The 17885-nt window shown below is 41.3% G+C and overlaps 1 protein-coding gene across 2 annotated transcripts in view; it reads left to right on the forward strand.

Annotated features, from left to right (window-relative positions):
• Positions 1-17885, forward strand: part of FBN1 (fibrillin 1) — a 264581-nt gene that overhangs the window by 126255 nt on the left and 120441 nt on the right. For both annotated transcript variants that reach the window (XM_055538037.1, XM_055538036.1), the window contains exons 9-10: positions 7146-7271; positions 13505-13663. In XM_055538037.1, the coding sequence (XP_055394012.1) occupies positions 7146-7271; positions 13505-13663 (285 nt within the window). The remainder of the gene's footprint in view (positions 1-7145; positions 7272-13504; positions 13664-17885) is intronic.

The raw sequence follows: 17885 nt of genomic DNA on the forward strand, positions 1-17885 counted from the left end.
AGAAAAATAACTTGAGGTAAATTTATATATTTGAATTTATAGATTGAACTTTTAAAAATGTGTGTACGGAGAATGTGTTCATATTCACCATTTCTGCTCTTTGCCAAAATGAGGCCTGGCTTCCAAGTGTAATAAATATATTTTTTTTCATGAGAGGGAAACATCCAGGAAATAAGTAGGCAGCATTGAATTCTTTTCTTTAGTGAGTTCATGTATCGTATATATGTAATAGCATTCTCAAGGCAACATCTCTCATCAACCTGAGCACAAAAGACCTTTTCCTTCATTCTCCACTCACTGTCTTTGGGGTGAGAGAAGGTTTCATTTTGAGGCAAGCTCTTTTGTTGAAAGCAGTTGCTGTTGTATCTATACTCCTAAAACCTAGCAATGAGGAAAACATACTAAGTCATTTGTCAGGAATTGGATCATTAATCTTTCCTTGTTGATGGCCAGGGTATATCATATGTGCAAAAGGCAGCTTTAAATATGAGTTACATTTAAGAAGTTTAACATCTACTTGCCCTGAAACTGAATAATCTGTGATAAAACCATCTTTATGGGTTCGACTTGTTTTTAAGTTATTAATCATCCTATAATTTGTAATGATATGTTCTTGAACATGATATAAACAGGTGAGATAGCTGTGAAAATACTTCGGTTCTTTCTAAGGAAGTAGGGCTTCTTAAAAACATTGTTTCAAGCCAACAAAGTTGACTCCATAGGCTAATGTATTTTAGAAGTTATATTGTGGATTAAGTTAGAAGTGGAAAATGTTGATACTGAAAGGGCAAAGAATTTACTTGGTTTTACCCTTTTACATTATAAATTAAGAAATTGTCTTGGGTGTGTTAAGTGCCCTAAGTCGTCAGATAGTGCTAAAACTTCTTTTGATTCACACTCTGGTGCTTGTTGTATCATATTATATTGTCTTTTTTTCCTGGATGCAAGTCATGGCTCCTACTTTAATAACAATATTTCTTAATATTTTGGAACATTTAAAATATTATGGTATAGATTTCCAGGTAGTATCATATATATCTTTTATGACATTCATAAGCTTTATGGTTTATCGTGTGAAAAATCCACATCAACAATGTGTCATTTTTAGGCTTTTTCAGCTTATTATATTCAGCTTCAAGACATGTAGTTAGCTTTAGGGCAATATGCTACATATGACTTATCCAGTCTGTGTTTTGTTTTTGGGATTATAATAGCTTCCAGTTTCAACTAGAAATATTTTCCTGTGACCCTTGCTTTCATTCAGACCAGTGAATCTGCATCAGTCAGGATTGCTCGTTTCCTCTCATTGTGAACTAGACAGAAGATGCACACATTTAATGCTCAGACTGAAAGAAAAGTGATTCAAAATTCTTTCATTAATGCTAAGAAATCTATTAGTCTGTCCAATGAACCAAAAATTCAGTCTGAAAATTACTTAATCCTTTTCCACAAATATGTTTTTTTCTGGCTACATATTGAAGTCAGTAGCCAGATAAAAACAGAATACTTTTGGCTAGACCTTTTTTTTTTTTTCTTTGCCATCTCCTGTTACATTAAATTCAGATGATGGTTTTTTCTACTTCCTTTTCATTTTTTCTATGCAAAATTGACATAAGAAGGGACTATCCCATTAGTACTATATGGACTGTGACCTGGAGACTGTTTGGGCACTGTTGCCTTGTCTAACTCTGGTAGGAAAGTAGTCAGAACATCCTCTGAGAATGCTTGGTGAGGGGTCTCCTCCTTCGACTTCCTGGCTCTGGCAGTGGGGTCATCTCCAGGAGGTAAATAGAAGGATTTCTGGAAAATCTGGCACCCATCACAGAGAATATCAAAAGCCCACATGTCCCCTAGGAAGATGGTCAGGCTGTGGGCTAGGGAGTGTTCTGTGCCCTTGTCAAAATGGTTCCAGTACCTTTACCATTACTTTGAGTGGCTTTTAAATGTAATTTCCTCTTGCTATGGAGAGGAAGGAACTGGGTGCTTGGAAGCCCAGAGTCATTTTTTACAATTCAATCAAAAATTGGTTTTAGCCAATTTATAAGATGCCAACCTCCACACCCTCAGTGATGGCAAAAGCAGCTTTGTGTAACATCCTTCTTTTGCAGAATGCTACCTTACTTCTTAAAATATCCTCCTTTTCCCAAAACTTTTTGGAAAATCATGTGCCAAGTTTTATAGCAACATGTTCAATTTAGGTACCTTTGAAATATAAATTAACAAACTGGAGCAATTAAATAAAAGTGATTAAATTTCCATAAATTTAAAAAGAAAAAGATTAAAATTTATAGCTATGATTTGAGAAAAAGGGAAGCAGAGTTCATGCCCACCTTTGTTGTTGATTTTTCCAGTAACTCTAGAGTGTGCATGCTGAAAGAACACACGAGCCTTTTCTTTTTGAAAACCAAGTCCGTATTTGCATAGGTTACTGTGGGAGGAAATTAAGAAATAAAAAGTGTAATTAAAGGATTACATTTTATTTCTGGAAGAAGTCCCTTGGATTCCTAATTAACCACTAATATTTTGGGATTTAGATTATCGCCAGCCCAGCCTTTAGCAATTATAACACTGCATGATGCAAAGGACTTTTTCAAAATGCAGCTCTTAAGTCTGTGCACTCCCTAATATGTGAGCCAAAAACCTTAAGACTTCCCCTTTCTAAAATAATGGCATATTTATCTGATTCAGGGGCTCTCATCCACCCAGGAATTCTCCTTGGTGCCACTTAATACATTGCTATTGATCGGGCTCCATCCTCCACAGCTGGGGCAGGCCCTGACTCACTGTTCAAGCTCCCCGGTTCCCATCCAGTTGCTGAGCAGAAACTCTGTGATAGAGGCACAGGAGCCCTGGGAATAAGGTAGACCAGCCCTGGCAGTGTCCCTCCTCCTGTGTGTGATCTTGGACAAGTCAGCTACCAGCTCTGAGTTACATCAGCTTTCAAATGAGGAGGTTGAATAAGGTGGTATCTGGGCGTTCTTTCCAGTTCTGCAATCAGGCCTCCATCTTCACATTTCTCACTGTTTCTCTCAGTTGGGATCAGACAGCTGGTGCTGCATGAATAAGGAACCATGCAAACTGGCAAGCATGGTGTGACTATAAATTACAAATAAGGCTGATGTGGGGTTTTTTGACATGACTTGAAGAATTAGCTTGTTAGCTTTGTAGTCACCTATTTTACACTGGATTTCAGGTGTCTAATAAAGCAATAATAATAATCTCACAGGCTCGGTGGCACTTAAAATTATTAGTGTCACATAATGCTTTTGAACAACTGCCACACTTTTTAGTTCATTTTTTTCTTTTTTTTATCTTACTTTTTAAAATTATTTTATTTTATTTTTAACTTTACAATATTGTATTGGTTTTGCCATGTATCAACATGTATCATGTTTTTTTCTTATTTTATTAGTAATCTAGACAGTCAGGATCTAGGGAGTCATGTTAACTGGTTTCCCCCGTCTCTCAGTCATTTCGACATCTGTGATCCTGGATGAAGCTCCCAGATGCTTGTCTCAGAACTGGGACCCAACTCCATCTACCTGCCTTCCACCATCCTTCCTCCCATCCTGCTAAAGGAGTCCCAGGATAGGGAAAAGGCCGAGGGATGGGAAGACTGCCTGGAGAGAGCAGATGAAACAGAGAGATAACAAGGAAGAACAACAAAGACCGGGGCAGTAAATCAGGAGGAATGGGACTGGCCATCTGTGCCTCTTCCTAGGTCCCCAGCAAGAAGCCAGGGAGGCCAAGGGTATGCTGCATCCCAGCAGCTCTGTCCTGCCCCAGGGAGACAGGGCGAGCTATTCAGAGCACAGAAGTAGCTCTTCTCAGCCAAGTTCTACTCCCCACCAAACCCCTCAAAATGGGTTTACTGTTGTGGCTGGCATTTGATACAGATTGGTTTTAGTTGATCAATTGATACAAATGATCAATCAGTTGATCATTGATACAAAAATGCTGAGAAATCCACTGATCTCAAGTTCTCTCCTATGTGGGATCCCTGTTGTTCTATTAAAAGAAGATAAACTCAGTGTGCTAAGAGCCTGGAAAAATAATAGTACGAATGAGTTTCAGAGTATCAGTGATTTTGATTCAGATGCTTTATTTCAGACTTTCCCTGTCAGGGATTCCCACCACAGCCTGCTCATGGAATCACAACTCACTCCACTGCCAGAAGTGACGAGACTGAGAAGCGTGTGGTTCAGGAAAGTGCAAAAGCCCTAGACTCAGGAAGGGAAAGGGTGTGTCACCGAGGAGGGGATGTTGAAGGGGATTCAGAACCATTTAATAAGCTCCTTCAAATTGAACAATTTGACCTGGTACTCTAGCTTTACTTTTGTGAACAGCAAAGAGCTACACACTACTGCATGTTTCCTGACCTGCTGACCTTTGAAGGTGTGCATCTAGGTGGGAACCCTGCCTTTCCTCCCTGGCCAGCCCCTGGCAGCTGAAGACTTGGGTTTAACATCACTTTATACATGAACCTCTTTGTTCTTGCTTTGGGTTTTATTCATGCCAGTTTTCTCAAGGCCTAAGTGGAATGCACCAGAATTATAGAAATCAGGTTCTATGATCATGCTGATAGTGTGAGGGTTAGATGAGTTGACATATAATGCATTTGGACTATGCCTGACACTCAATAAAAATTAACTCTGATTATTGCTGTGTTGTCTTAAGGGTCCAAGTCTAAAGTAGCCAGCATGTGAAAGGAGATGTTTCCTCCACCTGGCCAAAATTAATTCTTGTTTTTAAATAACTTTTTTCCTGATATACCCTATCCACTTGAATAACCTCTTTGGATATTGATGTCTGTTAAGTGACCTTAATGAGGATGACAGCAGTCTTTTTTACAAACACATAGAAAAATGTTTCTTTTAATAGATACTATCTGCTCACATAATTTTTGAGAGGTGAAGTTATGTGACTCAGACATTAACTTTTAGGGATACTTTGAGAAAGGTGCACTTGTCTTAATACTTTTGTGTTATAACCTCGTCTCTTCTTTAAGTGAGGTTGTTGGATGCTCTAAACTCTTTGATATAGCTGTTTGGCTTTTTGTTGGTTTTCGGTAGCAGTGTGACTGGTAAATACAGAAGGACTGATGTTAAAGAACTGCCTTAAAATGATCTTTGAGATTATGGTTAGAGAAGGACTGATGTTGAAGCTGAAGCTTTAATACTTTGGCCACCTGATGCGAAGAGCCAACTCATTGGAAAAGACACTGATGCTGGGAAAGACTGAGGACAAGAGAAGAAGGGGGCAACAGAGGATGAGATGGTTGGATGGCATCACTAATTCAATGGACATGAGTTTGAGCGAACTCAGGGAGATAGTGAAGGGCAGGGAAGCCTGGCGTGCTGCAGTTCATGGGATCGCAGAGAGCTGGACACAAGAGTGACTGAACAATAAGGTTATGCCAGTTCAGGACTCTCAGGCTCTGTCCTTGGCTGTTTCTCTGCTTGACTTTCACGGACTCCACAGTGATGTTTATATCCGTCAGAGTAGAATATGCGCCTTTTCCCTTACACAGCTTCACAAGGACGATCTGTCTGGGTTAGCGCTGACTCTAACGTAAGCAGTGACATATTGGTCGGTGTAGCCTCTAACCTAGCCTAGAAGAATAGGGGTTTTGCTTTTAAGAAGGTTAAACTGCATGGAAACAGTGTCACTGCTGTCTTTTTGACTAACCTGGTGAACTTGAGTCAGAAGACACACTTAGAACTCTTATTTTGTTTTGCCAGTGAAGAGCAGTCCTGAACCTAGAGAAGAAAGGCTCTTATTTTTAAACACCTCACAGTGGCAGTCTAGCCATTGCAGTGTTCCAGGAAGCTTGGGTCAGACTGTCCCTCTCCCTAGGTCAGTGCAGAAAGCCCCACTTGTCTTAGAGAAGAGGCCATGCAGATACCTGGGGCTTTGAGTTCACTTTTAGCCCAAGGAGGAAGCCTTCAATTTCTTCTCTCCCCTCACTGGTACGCGTCTATTGACAACTGTCAGTGTCTGACTGTGGCTCTTGCAAAGCTCTCCTTGAAGGAAATGGTCAGATTTGTCCTAAGCAACTCCCACTGCTTCCTTAAGGAGACCCAGTGGCCTCAGGCCCTGAGGACTAACCACAGCTCTGACCTCAGCCGACCCCACAGGGCACTGGGGGATTTAAGTGGTTTTCATAGTTGTATCCTTTGGAGCGAGATGACCAGACCACTATTCCTCCTCTACAATCAGCCAGTGGATGTGGGCGCCTGGGAAGGATGTAAGCTCAGATGAGACAGCCCTCGGAGCTCAGGCAGTCCCGAGAGAAGCTGAGAGCTGGAGGCCATCTCCGGACGGCACTCCCAGATCTGGGACAAGTCATTCCCTGAAAGGGTATCTGGTGAAGCGTCTCAATGTCTGCCACAATTCACTCCCTGAACCCACAGAAAATCATCATAGTGCCAGTTTGGGAGCCCCTGAGAACACCAAGTTGGCCATGTCTTGGTCAGCAGTCAGACCACATGGTCTTCTCTGTAGGGTTTCAGAATCTGTGGAAAAGCAGATCTAAAATTCAGGAAGGGATGCAGAACATAGAGTGAATAGAAAGGGAGCTTAACTCAATGCAAAACATGAAAAGGGAAAACAAAATTTTAAGCAAAATATTGGAAACTTTAGCATGCTGTAAAGGACTTGAAACAATTTTAGATTTTAAAGGCAAAATTTCTTTCATTTTGTTCTAATCTTGCAAATTTGGTAAATTTCTTGGGTAAACCTGTGTGGAAATAAGAAGCACCCTGACTTTGAATTAACAATTCCATGGGCAGGTTTTTGTTTTGTTTTGTTTTGTTTCCCTCGTGGTGCTGGGAAAGATTGAGGGCAGAAGGAGAAGAGGGTGTCAGAAGATGAGATGGTTCGACAGCATCACTGATGCAATGCACATGAACTTGGGCAAACTCTGGGAGATGGTGAAGGACAGAGAGGCCTGGCGTGCTGCAGTCCATGGGGTCGCAAAGAGTTGGACATGACTGGGTGATTGATCAAGTACAGGCAGCTTTTATTCTATAAAGATCACTGTTTCTGGGGACACGATTTGACAAGCCTTAAACTCTGAATTCTTGGAATGATGGATGGTTTTATACTGTGTCCTAAGAATACTGAAGCTCTTCTTTTCATTCCAGATATTGACGAATGCAGCACTATTCCTGGAATCTGTGATGGGGGCGAATGTACGAACACAGTCAGCAGTTACTTTTGCAAATGTCCCCCTGGTTTTTACACCTCTCCAGACGGTACCAGATGCATAGGTAGGTGTGATTATAAACAGCATGCAGTTTCTCTAAATCAGATCTATAAGAAACATCATCCTAAACAGCTTGTCAAGGGAGATCCATATGCTTACTTGAAGTAAAATGTACTTTCATGAAGATCTATTAAATAGTTGACTATTCTCTTAAAGAACAGAGGCGCCTGCAGTCTTGCTTTGAAATTTCTACCTCCCATAAAGAGATGGTCCAGGAGACCCTACAGATATACTCAGTGTGAAATTAACTTTGCAGCGATGTGACTGTCAGACCTGGAATCCATCCTCAACACTTCTCTCTCTTTACCCCCACCTTCACTCATTTCCTGGGACCTATGTTAATTCAGGTCGGAAGTTTTGCAGTAATCTCTTCATTGCTATCCATGCTTTGTGGTTTCCCTACAATCCACCTTCTTAGATTTATCTTCCTAAAATGATGCTTTGATTAAATAACTCTCTTGCTCAAGAACCTCTGGTAGTTTTCCACTAGGATTTGGTAATTAGTGGTTTTCAGTTTATGTCCCACGGAATCTTCATGGGGCTGCATAGCCCTCTAGGATTGCTAGGATGGGCGAGGGGGCAGGAAAAAAGGGGTAGGCTGAGTGGAAAAGTTTCCTGCCACCCCCACTCCCATAAACACATGCTAGGCAATTTTCCTTTTATCTGGATGGGTGTTAGGCTTCCATGTAAAACATCAATTAAACAAGAGGTTCTGTTGTAAAAAAAAAAAAGAGAGAGAGAGAGATTTGACAATTGCTGGATTTAATAGTTGCTGAGACTTCCTTCAAAGTCCAGTATTCTCAAATAAAGTTGGAGTTTAAGAATGCACAGCCCAGTAGTGAAGGAGCTGCACTCTCTGACCCCTTCCCACCCTCAGACTAGTCTCCCCTTCTCATCCCCAAAATGGGCCATTCATAGCAATTCCTTCATTCATGTTGCAGCACTCAGGATATACCCCCCAACTCTAGCCTCCTTTCAACTTCTCCTCAGATTCTCTGTCTTTGAAGGTGTCCCAGATCAGCTTACCTAAGTGATTTCTACCCCCATCCCAAACCTAAGGATACACTCATTATACATGGTTTTATAGGGAAATTCTGTGTTTCTAAGTGTTTTTATCTCTGTAATGAAAAAGATAGTTCTCCTTAAGAAACACTGACTGCTATCCTTATGTTCCTGGTGGTGGTTCTCAGCACAAGTCCTGACATGTGGTAGGCACTCAGTAAGTATTTGAATATCGACATAAGTGATTTCTTATTATAAGGGCAAAGGTAGGAAGCCTGTGGTGAAAGGCCCTGGAGAAAAATGAATGCTATCGTTTGATGTTTGTTTCTGGCTCAAAATTTCAAAGACAGCTTCACATCCTCACCGCAGGCCACGAATTTCAGACCAAAACAGAATTGCACCAAAATCCTAAATTCCTTTTTAGTTAGTCACACATAATAAAAGCTGAGGGCAGTCTCCCAGTTGACATTTGAATAAGATCAACTCATGAGGGAAGCATATCTGGGTTTTTCTTAGAAACGATGGTCGTGGTGCCTGGATGGCCTAGTTTTCCAGAATCTATCCATAGATCTTGGAATTGCATAAAAGGATGGCAAGTACAGTTCATGTAGCTCCTTTTTCTCCCCATACTATCCCAATGAGCACATGACCTCCAGTGCATATGCTTAGCAGAAGTTCTTTCCTGGCCAGATAATAGGTAGATTTTTTGTTGTTGTTAACCTTCAAAGAGCACAAATGGCATTAAAATGATTAGCTTTAATCATTTTAACACATTTACATTATCAGAGAGTTTGCATTTTTAAAGTTCTTTCCTTTCTGCCTGATATATCCACACTAACTCTTTTTACGAAAGGAGGGAACTAGGATTCCTGGGTCACCTCCTAGGTGTGAAGTATTTTATGGAAATTATATGACTTAATGTTCAAAACAGTACTGTAGAAGGGGAAAAGCCAAGGTTTAAGAAATTTAGATAAATAATTTGGTCTAGTTGTTTAAGCAGTTAATAAATGAGGTAGCTCATATTCTGACTTGGGCTGAGTTTGCAGTCCAGACCCCACCCACTGCTTCTGACCCCTCCCAAATGAACACTGGATGCGGTAAACCTTTGCTTGCCATACCCCTAGGCAAGCGCCGTTTCTGCCTCCTTGGAACTGCATGGTACCCAGAATTAGCAACTTGCTGTATAGAATGATCCCAATGACATTTCTGCCTTCTCTACTGCTGATATTTCCTGCCTTGGTAAACCACAAAGACCCCTAAAATTATCCCCAGTGACAAGAAAATATGTATAGTCTCCAACTTATGAACAAATCCAAGGTTTGTTGGCAAGTTGATTGCTTGGAATTAGTAAATCTAACCAGTAGGAAAGCCCATGTATAGATCATGGAGTGTAGTATCTTCCTTAGACATCTCTTTGAACCACGGCGTGCTGCGTTTCATGGGGTCGCAAAGAGTCGGACACGACTGAGCGACTGATCTGATCTGATTCCACCTGTTACCTTCTGTTATCATGTTCAGCAACTCTCAGGTCTCACCAGTCCCAACTCTCCCTTTGTCCTGAAAGATATTGCAGTCTTATTGCATTTTATTTTTTGCTCTGTGATCTTCCTTTGGCACTTTATAGTACTTTTCGTAGGGTTGTCTTTTCATATTACTGTGTTCCGTCTCATCAATTCCTAGGAGTCTTAAGATGCTATGTACCTAGCATGGGCCTCACAGCTCCTAGCTCCTGGTTGGCCACACTAGTGTTAATGATTGGTTAGGAGAAACCTGTTGACAGGCTAGGATGACCTGCAAACACACATTTAATCCATCATATATTTGTTTTGATGTAATGTGATTTCTGGGTTTGGAAAGTAAGGCCAGGTGATTCAGAAGTGGAGAAAAGAAGAAAATTTCCTTCTCCTCTTCTGCCAAGTGTCTTGGCCAGGTCTACAGTTCCTCCAGCCTCCCTTTTCTCCAGGGGATCTTCCCAACTCCCAGCAATTGAACCCCAGTCTCCTGCATTGCAGGCAGATTCTTTGCCATCTGAGCCACCAGGGAAGTCAACCTCCCTTTACCTCCTCCAGATCTTACCATTCTTTCCCCTCAGTTCCAATTCCTATAAATCTTTAGATTATGTTAATGCCACCCCATATCCTCTGGGCAAAGTGATCTAGCACCAGATCCTTTGATACTGCCATCTGATGGCAAAACTTCAGGCTGGTGTGTCCAAGGGTTAGTTCCCTCTGAATGGTTTCTGCTTTTCACAAATCTTCCCATTGGTTTTCTTTACAGTTATAAGTTATGTGAATGTGTATTCTCTTAACAGAACCCCTCCTTCAAAATAAAAAGAAAGAAAAACTAGTAAAATGATTATTGTAGATGCAGGTACCATTTATAAATCAGGACCTGCCAGCAACCCAAATGTGGCTGGTAATTGTTCCAGCCTCAGCATTCACCATTTTGTTCAAAAGTCTCTGACCAACTGATTTATCATATAAGTCAGCCAGCTGGGCAGTAAAATAATATCATAGATAATTTGCAAAATAATAGACATTAGCTCATTAGGAGTTTGCAGTTGGCAGCTGTAGGTCTCAGTTTTACTCTGAAAGATAGCCCACACTGAAAATTGTATATACAAATTTTGGTCAAGTGTTTATACTGGGTTTTGACCACCACATTCACTTGAAGCTGGGATATAAGCCAGTTTTTGAACATCTCTTCCCATTCTTAACAGTCTTTGGCTTTCATGCCCAAAATATTAATCCTGAAGTATATGATGTATTAGTGGCTTTAAGGCAATGCAAATTAGGAAGCAGGAAATTCTGTTTCTCCCCCTTCTTCCTAGGGGAGATGCCACCCATATCTCCACAGAGCATTCTTTGTCTTCACTCCCCTCCATTCATTTATCCTGGATCAAACTTGTTCTGCCTCTTTGCTGAGACTGTTTGTCTGACCAAAGGTGCAGGAGCTGGGACCACAAAAAATTTCTGGAAAGCGTACTCATACATGCTAGTGGTTTTAAGTACTTTTTAGAAATAATCTCATATCCTTTAAAGCTGACCCACAATTTTCTCTTAATGATTTGTCTAGGTTTGTTGTAGCCATCTTCACTTGACATTAATAATTTAAGTGTTTCAAAGTTAGCCTTGGTTTTTTCCTTGTCTTTCATTAATTTATTGCAACCTGTAAGATTTTAAGGCTTTGTGTTTTCAAGAATGATGTCAGTCTCTCAGTCGTATCCAACTCTTTGCGACCCCATGAATTGCAGCACACCAGGCCTCCCTGTCCATCACCAACTCCTGGAGTTCACTCAAACTCACGTCCATCGAGTCAGTGATGCCATCCAGCAATCTCATCCTCTGCTGTCCCCTTCTCCTCCTGCCCCCAATCCCTCCCAGCATCAGAGTCTTTTCCAATGAGTCAACTCTTCGCACGAGGTGGCCAAAGTACTGGAGTTTTAGCTTTAGCATCATTCCTTCCAAAGAACATCCAGGGCTGATCTCCTTCAGAATGGACTGGTTGGATCTCCTTGCAGTCCAAGGGACTCTCAAGAGTCTTCTCCAACACCACAGTTCAAAAGCATCAATTCTTCGGCACTCAGCCTTCTTCACAGTCCAACTCTCACATCCATACATGAGCACTGGAAAAACCATAGCCTTGACTAGATGGACCTTTGTTGGCAAAGTAATGTCTCTGCTTTTCAATATGCTATCAAGAATGATGTAGATGAAAGCAATTATGGGTCTGATCCTCTCTGATCAAATGATGGTTAATGTGCAGACTTACAGGAAACATCGGGACAGGTTTTTTACTATAAACAAATTCTTCACCTTACGGAAGGATTTCCCAATTGTATTCCTTCATATGACAAAATACTGGTTCAATTCAGTTCAGTCGCTCAGTCAGCCCGACTCTACATTTAAAATATTGGTTACATTTCAAAAGTTTATTTTATAGAACTGTACAGAGATACGTTTTACTTGGAGAGGTATACCCCTAACATATGATGGATCAGGGTGTTCTACAGTTGGCTCCCTGCCTCTGCTACTCCATGGCATGACCTCAAAGGGTCGTGGAACAGTTAGGTTTTCCTTTGTCGTGGGCTCTTTTCTGGGAGCTCAGAGTTGTACGTCAGCGCTGTCAGAACAGTCAGACATGATGTAACCCTGTAAAAGTTATATATATACACACACATATATATAGACTTTCCTGGTGGCTCAGTGGTAAAGAATCTGCCTGCCAATTCAAGGAACATGGGTTTGATCCCTGATCCGGGATGATCACTCATGCTGCGGAGCAACTAAGCCTTTGTTCTGAGACTGTGCTCTAGAGCCCGTGAGCTGCCAGTACTGAAGCCCGTGTGCCTAGAGCCTGTGCTCCACGTAAGAGAACAACTGCAGTGAGAAGCGCACATACCACAACGAAGATTAACCCCCACTGTGCACAACTAGAGAAAGCCAGGCACAGCAACGAAGGCCTGGCACAGCCATAAATAAATCTTTTTAAAAAGTGATAGAAACATCTTCCTCTGTTGCTTTGAGAAGATACCTTTCTGCCAAAATAAACTTTTAATTCCTTTAAGAATTATTGTATCCTTTAGCACTAAGAACTTGCAACTGTGTACATTTTGAACTTGTATCTCATTAGTGCCTTATCAAATCTGTTAGGGCCTCAGGACCAAAGGAAATCTTGCCTAACAAGTGTTGGATCTGACTGCACAGTGGCTCATTCCTTTTCAAAAAAACAATCTCACAAGTCTGACAGTTTCAGATTGAAAAATAAGATCTTTTAGAAATGTAGACTATCATGCAGACTTCATATTGTTTTAAAATAGATTGGTATCAACATTTGCCTAAAATGGCTCAAATTAAGTGGTTTGAAAGAAAGGACAATACAGTCTCCCTTCAGTATAGAGACACGACTCTGTCACCGCCAGGGATTTTCTTCATCTCTCTTTTCCGATGGTCCATATGGTTATAATCATTCGTCCCCACCTTGGGGATGGAATGCAGGACTTGGGCCAAGCGCCCCAGCCTTAGGGGCAGAAGGTGTGAGACAGAGGAACAGAGGAACGGGAGCATTGTTCCCGGTGCAGGGCGCACAGCTTCCCTTCCAGGGCACTGCTGCTTCCGTCAGTCTGTTCACCCCGCCCCAGCCCCAGAGGGAAATGTGGAGGTGTGGGGGCAGGAGAGAGTCTTCCCTAAGTTTGATCTCAGTGACGCGAGTGTGGGGGTTTCTTTGTCTTCTCAGATGTCCGCCCAGGATACTGTTACACGGCTCTGGCAAATGGGCGCTGTTCTAACCAGCTGCCACAGTCCATCACCAAGATGCAGTGCTGCTGTGACGTCGGCCGGTGCTGGTCTCCCGGGGTCACAGTCGCCCCTGAGATGTGTCCCATCAGAGCAACTGGTAAGAGCCCTTCCGTTTATCCACAGAGCATCTCATCTCAACCCCTGCAAGCCCTAGTGATAACGTGCATGCTGCAGTTCTAGTGGAAACCGGGGTAAGTGAATAAGATTTCAGAAAATAACAGAGAGGACCTTCAGAGAAATTTCCCCAGGTAGTGAACAGGGGAAACACAGAGGTCTGTACACATGACACTGTTCTCAGGTACTTAGAATCTTACTTAGCTTGCGAATTACCACTGGCTAGCAACCTGACCAGTCTGGAAGAACTGGCTCTTCCTTATCCTCATGTATTTCTTTCGGCTCCTGTGTAGTGCTCAAAAGCTCACTAGAATAAGAGTCAACTCATTCAGAGCCTTTCAGGTGAGTTATTGTGGATATAAATTTCTTCCTGCCCTAATATTTGACACTCCCCTCTTCTTCCTTGCCAAGTAGTCCTATTGATCTTTTTGTTTGTTTGTTTTGCTTTGATTCCTCTTCCATGTCTTATTCATTTCCATGTAAAGCTCATTTTCTCTCATCTGGACTATTTGAGTAGCCTCCTACCTGGTCTCTGTGAAGTCCACAGCTGCCACAGAACATTTTCCAAAGCCTAACTCAACGGAAATTCAGTTTTAAAAAATTGTGTCTGGGGAAAATGTAGAGAAAGATATCCACAAAATTTTTCTCAGGATAAACTCAGGCTTATCTAGTGGTCCAAGTCACTCCATTTCTTGAAAATAAAATTGTACTTGTTAGCCAAAAAGTCTCCAAATCTGGTCCCAGTTCATCTTTTAATTCTTGTTCTTTGTAGTAGCTTTATTATATAATTTAGCTTTCCTTGAACCCAGCCTGTGCATTTCTCAACTCAAGCATCCTTTCTTCTCAAACTTCTCCTCAGTTCAGGTCCTTACTCCCCACTCCTCACCCCTACCACCTCTACCTGTTATATGCCCTCTTGTTGGTTAAGCTCCCACTCAGATATGACCTAATGCACGCACATCCCAAGATAGCCGCAGCGGAAAGTGCTTCCTTCTAGCTCAGTGCTCTAGGTTTGTACTGTTGCTATGATACAGATACCAGCTGCTCAGCTTTGGGCCCGTCTGTGTTCCTGTATTGCTTTTTTGCTAACTGATAAATTTCACTGGGGGGTCTCAGTCATCATTACAGTGCCACATTCCTTCCACTTTTTTAACACTTCACCAGTACTTGGCAAAAACTTACTGATGGGAGGCATTCGGGTAGTGTACAACTTATTAGGTGACATTTTTCCCACCAGTTGTAAGCAAAAACTGGGGTTATAGTTTCTTCTCAGTCTGGTTCCTGAAAGTGTGTTTCAATCAGGAAATTTTAGGAGAGAAAGTCAATATGAGAATGGATGAATGCAGAGTTAATGAAATACTTCAGAGTGTGCTATTCACAGACTATGAATGCCCCAAGATCATGGATTATAGACCTGCTCACAGCTGTTATTTTTAAATTTCTGTTTATTGAGAATTATATACATGGATTAAAAAAGCAAGAAAGTCTTTTCAGTATATTTTAACATATAATAAGCTATATATTGCCATATATTTTGACTGTCTACAGCCTAAAAATATAATGCTGCCTCCTTAGTTCATTAGGGGGACCATATAGTAGATCACTGTTTAGAAGCACATGAAGTCTTTCCACTAAGACATACAGCATGGATATCAGGAGAATTGCTTTTTAAATATATATGTTAACTTAGGAATCAGCAGCATTGATGTGAATTCTTTCCTGTCTCGATCAGGCCTTGAATAGAAGAAGGAGGACTAGAGTAGGCGTATGTACCTGAAGACTTACTTTAGGGCACAGGGAGCAGAAGGCCTGGTACCCCTCTGTGACTTTCCAGGGAGCTGCTCTCCCAGGGGTACCACTGAAAGATGTACAACCCCAAGATAGGCTCAGAGTAGAGCAAATGGATAGAGCAAGCTAGTTTTCAGGTAGATGTGTGTGTTTGCTCTTTGTTTGTTCAGATGTTCCATACCAATACCACAGAGCTCTAGGTTCTTAATTCATGAAGAATGATAACATGAGAAGGATTATTTCAGATTGGTCAGCTTTTCACTTAAAAAAAAAATCAGTTTCATCTCCAAGTTAAATAGAGATAGAAAAGATGGACATCAGTTGAACAAAATTAGCCCCATGTTGCTGATTCTGAATGGATTCTCAATGGAAAGTTCCTAAACTAAAGTAGGAAAAAGTACAGAACCCAGACTGATATACTATCATGGAGAGGTTAAGATGAATTTAATGGCATGCTTGGGCTTCCCTGGTGCCTCAGTGGTAAAGAATCTGCCTGCAATGGTGGAGACCCAGGTTTAATCCCTGGATAGAGAAGATCCCCTGGAGAAGGGAATGGCAACCCACTCCAGTATTCTTACCTGGAGAATTCCCATGGACAGAAGAACCTGGCAGGCTATAGTCCATGGGGTCACAAAGAGTCAGACATGACTGAGCGACTGACACACTCTAAAATAGTATAACCAAATTAGCAGAAATGCTGATAAGCTATCCAACTTCTTTTATAGGAATCCTAAAAGACCTTTAAAAAAGAAGATTGATTGGTTCTTGGAAGCTAAGTACAATTGCAATTCAACTAAACCTATCATAGTTAATAAATTCCTCTTGTGTGCAATTTTCCAGGTAAGGCTGAGAGTAGGAATTAATTGTGAGTTAGGTATGATCCTTGGTTAAAATGCTGCACAGTCTTAGTGGTAGGAAGTTGTAAGAAAGCAGGTAGCCAGGAAATGATAGATATGGCACATCCAGGTAATAATTCTATAATAAAGATCACTGTGATTTGAAAACAGGGATTGTAGCATTCTGATTCAGGGAAGCATAAACAACATATAAATCCTTTCCAAATACAGTCAGGCATTACTGAATCTCTGTGGATTAAAATTCCAGATCAATAATGCAGTAGGAGAATTCTCTGAAAACATAATCTGAGTTGGAAATGTCAGATATGATTGAAAAAGTTTCAGTAATGGATCAGAAAATAACAACAAAGTACATGGTAGCTAGGTATGTTTAGCCAACTGTTAATGGACAATATGTCCAATGAGGTTGAAATATGCATACATTTCAGTAATGCATATTACTGTGTCATTGAATAAGTCAGATTTTAGTCCACAAGGAAAATAAAAATACTAGCCTAATTTCTATTAATGGATGAAGGTAGCATGGAAAGTATCTATGGGAGAACTCCTGTGTGACAGAGGTAATACAATCATCAACATCCTGGAAAGAGGGGAAAAAAGAAAATTTAAAAGTCATATAGTTTACTTTTTGAAGTGAACTATGACAAAATACGGCTATTTGTAGGAAACATGAAAATGGATAGTTAAGTAAATACCTTTCTCAAAACTTGAATCCTGCTTAAAAATACCAGTTTGGAAGTCTCCCTCCCTGCTCCCCCCACCCCCTGAAATGTGCCACAAGTCTAAACATGAGTTATTCTAATAAAGAACTGGCATTGTGGAAAGAAAGAATCAGTCTGTATGTGCAGTCATAGGGGAAACAGTTGATCATCACCCTTGGTGCTCCTTCTGCCCCGTGGGCTGTTTCTTCTCTGTCACTTTTTTGTCTTGTACAAATAGGTTTTCATCAGGGCTCTGTCTCCTTACTCCCTTCTCTTTACTTTCCACACCTTCCTCATAGGAGCTCACCCATGCCCATGACTTTAAACACCAGCTGTCCACTGATAACCCCCAAACTGAGCAGCAGCCCTGACTTGTTCTCTAGGCTTCAAACTCTCTTATAAAACTGCTATGTGACATCTCCATGTGGATGTCTGATATCTCAGAATTCATCTGTTCAGCTTTTGGCTTCTATTCACCAAACCTGCCCCCATCACAGTTTTTCCCATCTCAGCAGACGGCGCCAACATCAACCTTGTTTCTCAAGTGGAAAACTACAACTCACTCCTAATTTCCTGTTCTCCTCAGCTATGACTTTCCTATGATTTCCTATTCCCTTATTTACTGACATTTACTCCTTCCCTGAGCACAATCCATTGATCTTATCTCTAAATATGCTTCAAATGTGGTTACTTCTGTCCGGTTCCATCATTAGCTCCCCGGTCCAGCCATCCTTATCTTGCCTTTGGTCTTCTGCAGCAGCCTCGTCTCTCTCTGGTACATTCTCCAGATCCAATGAGAATGATCTTCTGAAAATGTTCATCTGATCATGCCTCATCCCCACTAAAGACCACCAGCAGC

The sequence above is a fragment of the Bubalus kerabau genome, chromosome 10 (assembly GCF_029407905.1).
Source record: "Bubalus kerabau isolate K-KA32 ecotype Philippines breed swamp buffalo chromosome 10, PCC_UOA_SB_1v2, whole genome shotgun sequence".
Lineage (NCBI taxonomy): Eukaryota > Metazoa > Chordata > Mammalia > Artiodactyla > Bovidae > Bubalus > Bubalus kerabau.